This window comes from Acanthisitta chloris, unplaced genomic scaffold, assembly GCF_000695815.1.
Source record: "Acanthisitta chloris isolate BGI_N310 unplaced genomic scaffold, ASM69581v1 scaffold4686, whole genome shotgun sequence".
NCBI lineage: Eukaryota > Metazoa > Chordata > Aves > Passeriformes > Acanthisittidae > Acanthisitta > Acanthisitta chloris.
The window spans coordinates 103,601-106,917 of NW_008676369.1; the positions used below are offsets into that span (position 1 = coordinate 103,601).

The window sequence follows — 3,317 nt, forward strand, 5'->3', positions numbered from 1 at the left end:
TGTTCCACGAGAGCTCTGCACTGTAAGAAAAGCATCTCATGGCCCAGGCAGTGCCCAAGCCATGGGTTAGAAACTCCTCCTGTCTCACAGGGCAGCAGCATCTCTCAGCAACAAGAAATCCCATGGGAAATCATAAACTGAGCTGAGAGGGATATCTGACCTTTGCTGCTCTTTGTGTGCTACAGCCAAAAGGCCACAGGGAAACTCCAGCACCTGGGGAGGTGTGTTTGTCCCTGTTTCCCTGGGAGTCTCTGGGCACACAGGGTGAGGAGGACCTTGCTGAGTGACAGGAGCTCACCAGTCCTCACCAGCACATCCCTCCTGCAGCTTGTGGGCAGGAAAATTGTCCTTCACACGTCCCAGCTGGCAGGCACTTGGCTGGAGATATTGGGGTGACAAAAGCAGCTCCAGGCTCCTTCCTGATCTTCCCCTGGCTGAGGATGTTTTGCTCCTGAAGGTCCTCTGAGCCCACCAGGGGCAGGGCTGGCTGGAGCTGCAGCTCACACTGACAGCTCAGGCAGTGCTGCTGCCCCTCAGCAGCTCCTGGGGCTTCTCATTTGGCAGGTGATGGGAGGAGGAAGGTGGGGCAGCAGGTGGGAGATAGGTTTGAAAGCTGAAGCAGCTCAACAGCTGCTGCTCTAGCTCAGAGAGGCACCAGGGAGGGACAGCAGCATTCCCAAGGGGGTCCCCAGCCTGAGCAGCACTCCCAGGAGCTGGGGATGGAGGGGGTGGGAGGGAAGCAGGAGGGTGATCACCCCCAGCCCTGTAAAAGGAGAAGGGTCCTGAACAAGGAATCCCTTCCCAGCCGCGGGTGCTGCGCATGCACAGCCTGTGCAGAGAGTGGGGAAACCTGAGCTGCTCCTCCAGGGATCTCTGCTCAGCTCCACAGCTCTGCTCCTCGCTGGCATGGTGAGCATTGCTGCCACGGCTTGGCCCTTCCACAGCACCCAACCTGTGCTGCTGATCTGCCCCTGCTCTCTCCCTAGAGCACATCCTTCCCCGAGTGGCCTCCTGACAGCCTAACCCACCCCGAGGATGCTGTGCACAGCCCCAGGAGTGAGCCAAGGAGGGAGGCACAGAGCACACAGACCTGCTCAGCACACGGTGGGTGAGCTCTTTGTGGGCTTTGGGAACAGGGGTGGCCTCTGAGTCTTGACGTCTCACAGAATCCACAGCTCCTGGAATGGAGCAGGTGAGCCCTAGAAACTGGTGCACAATGACCCAGGGGTTTCACCAGGGGCTTGGGAGAGCTATGAGAGATGGAAAAACCATGTTAATCCTCTCTCCCTCTGTTAAAGGTTCTGCCAATGCATCTTTTGGGACTGTCTGCACCGTCAGGAGGCTGTTCCTGCTGCTGGGGGTCGCTGGGCTGCTGGCAGGGATGGCAGCTGGGACATGGCTCCTAGGTCAGTGCCTCTCTGGGGCAGCCCCTGCCACACTGGAGAGTGAATTTGGGGTGTCAGCAGTGCAGGTGGTGGTGGTGAGAGCTCCTTGGTCTCTGAGCTGTGGCTTGGGATGGGGGATGCAGTTGGTGTGGGCTCTGCTGGTTGCTGTGGTCCCAGAGAGGCTCATCACCTCTCCCAGTGAGCAGTGCAGGATTGTCCCCAGTTTAATGCATCCTCGGGCTCTGCCCAGGCTGTGTGAGTCCATCTCCACCCCCTTCTTTGTTTCCTGAAGTGAAACACCTGAAGGAGCCTCAGCCAGCCCAAGGCTTTCCTCCCCCACTGGAGCAGGATGCCATCCCAGGGTGCAGTGATGGAGAGGAGGAAGAGCCTGTGGTCCGTGGGGCTCCCAATAGAGGTTTGCACCTTTGCTTGCTGCACAGAGGGTGGGGAGAGGGCTCAGGGTGCAGAGCTGCCTGCCAAGCCCAGCGAGGACAGACAAGAGACATCCACTTCAACAGAAAACACCTCCTGCTGCCCCACTCCCTTTTCCCAGCTGCATTTAGCCATTGCTGTGCTTTAAGTCTTGCTGCTTCCCCAGCACTGCCTGGAGGGATCCCACAGCAAAGGCAGCTCTTGCAGGGCTCCTTGGCCTGTCACCACTCTGTGACTGGGTTTGTTCACAGCTCCTAATCTTTCAAATGGCTTTTCCTGGGGCTTTTGGATGGGTTTCTCTGGCTTTAGCTGTGTGACCCTGCACTGAGCACTGCAAGGGAAGGAACTGCAGGCTCTCTTTAATGGAATGGCTTTAGTGTCTTTCAGAATAAATGTGGCAAACTCCTTGCTGGAAGCACAGGTGGAAGGACATCCTGGCTGGCTCCTGGTGTGCCACGAGCACTGGAGTGGCTCCCTGGGCACTCTGCTCTGCAGGCAGCTCGGGCACCTCAGGTGGGCACAGCAAAGAAATCTGCTCTGGCCCTATTTGCCCTTTTCCAAGGGGGATGATCCTGGCAAAAGCAGGAGCTTGAGGGCTGCCAGGGCAGCAGAGCCAGGTCACACAGCTCCCTGGGGAATGCAGGTGGAAACTGGGGCTCAGGATGGCATGGGGAGCTGTGAGATCAGCCCCAGGAGATCCTTCCTGCCCAGAGGTTCATTCCCAGCTGCCAGAGCAGCAGAGCATTGTGCCCATGTTCCCTGATCTCCTCTCTGGGATATTTCCCGTTGCTTCTGCAGGATGACCCATCAGAAGGGAGTGAACCTGACTGAGCTCAGGCTGAATGAGGCTCAGCAGTTCCTGCAGGTGAGGCCCCAGCAGGAAGGCAGCCTGGAGGACATGTGGCAGGTCAGGTAAGGGCAGCTCTGGGGGCAGCAGAGCTTGCTGAAGCCTTTCTTCCAGGCTTGAGAACATAGAAAACTGTGCAGGTCCCTCTGGGGGCTCTGCAGTGCCCCAGAGGTTTTGTTCCACGTGTGTTCTGACCAGGGGCTCATTCTCACGCAGGAGCAGCTGCGAATCAGGTCGAGTGGTGGCTCTGAAATGCTCAGGTGAGCGATGCTCCCCTCTCCTACATCCCCCGGATCTCTGCCTGCCTCCAGCAGCATCTTTCCTCCCCTTCCACCTCCTTCCCCCACCTCCTGCTGGAGGGGCTGGAGCCCCTAACCCGTGCCCCGCAGAGTGTGGGCTGTGCCCTGGCACCGTGCGGGTGGTCGGGGGGCTGGATGTGCCCCCGGGGCGCTGGCCCTGGCAGGTCAGTGTGTACCACGGCTCCCAGCACCGCTGTGGGGGCTCCGTGCTGGCTCGGGAGTGGATCATCACAGCAGCTCACTGCGTGCACAGGTGCCTGCCCCCCGAGGAGCTACAGCCAGCGCTGCCCCAGCACTGCCTGCCCAGGCTCAGGGCTCTGTGCTCTGCTCAGTTCCAGGCGGCTCCAAACCTCC

General features: G+C 59.4%; 1 protein-coding gene across 1 annotated transcript in view; it reads left to right on the forward strand.

The window, feature by feature from the left end:
• The first annotated feature begins 2,184 nt into the window (after nt 1-2,184).
• TMPRSS5 (transmembrane protease, serine 5) overlaps nt 2,185-3,317 on the forward strand; it is a 4,362-nt gene continuing 3,229 nt past the window's right edge. Inside the window, exons 1-4 of the mRNA XM_009076102.1 lie at nt 2,185-2,330; nt 2,616-2,729; nt 2,881-2,924; nt 3,054-3,216. Coding sequence (XP_009074350.1) covers nt 2,185-2,330; nt 2,616-2,729; nt 2,881-2,924; nt 3,054-3,216 — 467 coding nt within the window. The remainder of the gene's footprint in view (nt 2,331-2,615; nt 2,730-2,880; nt 2,925-3,053; nt 3,217-3,317) is intronic.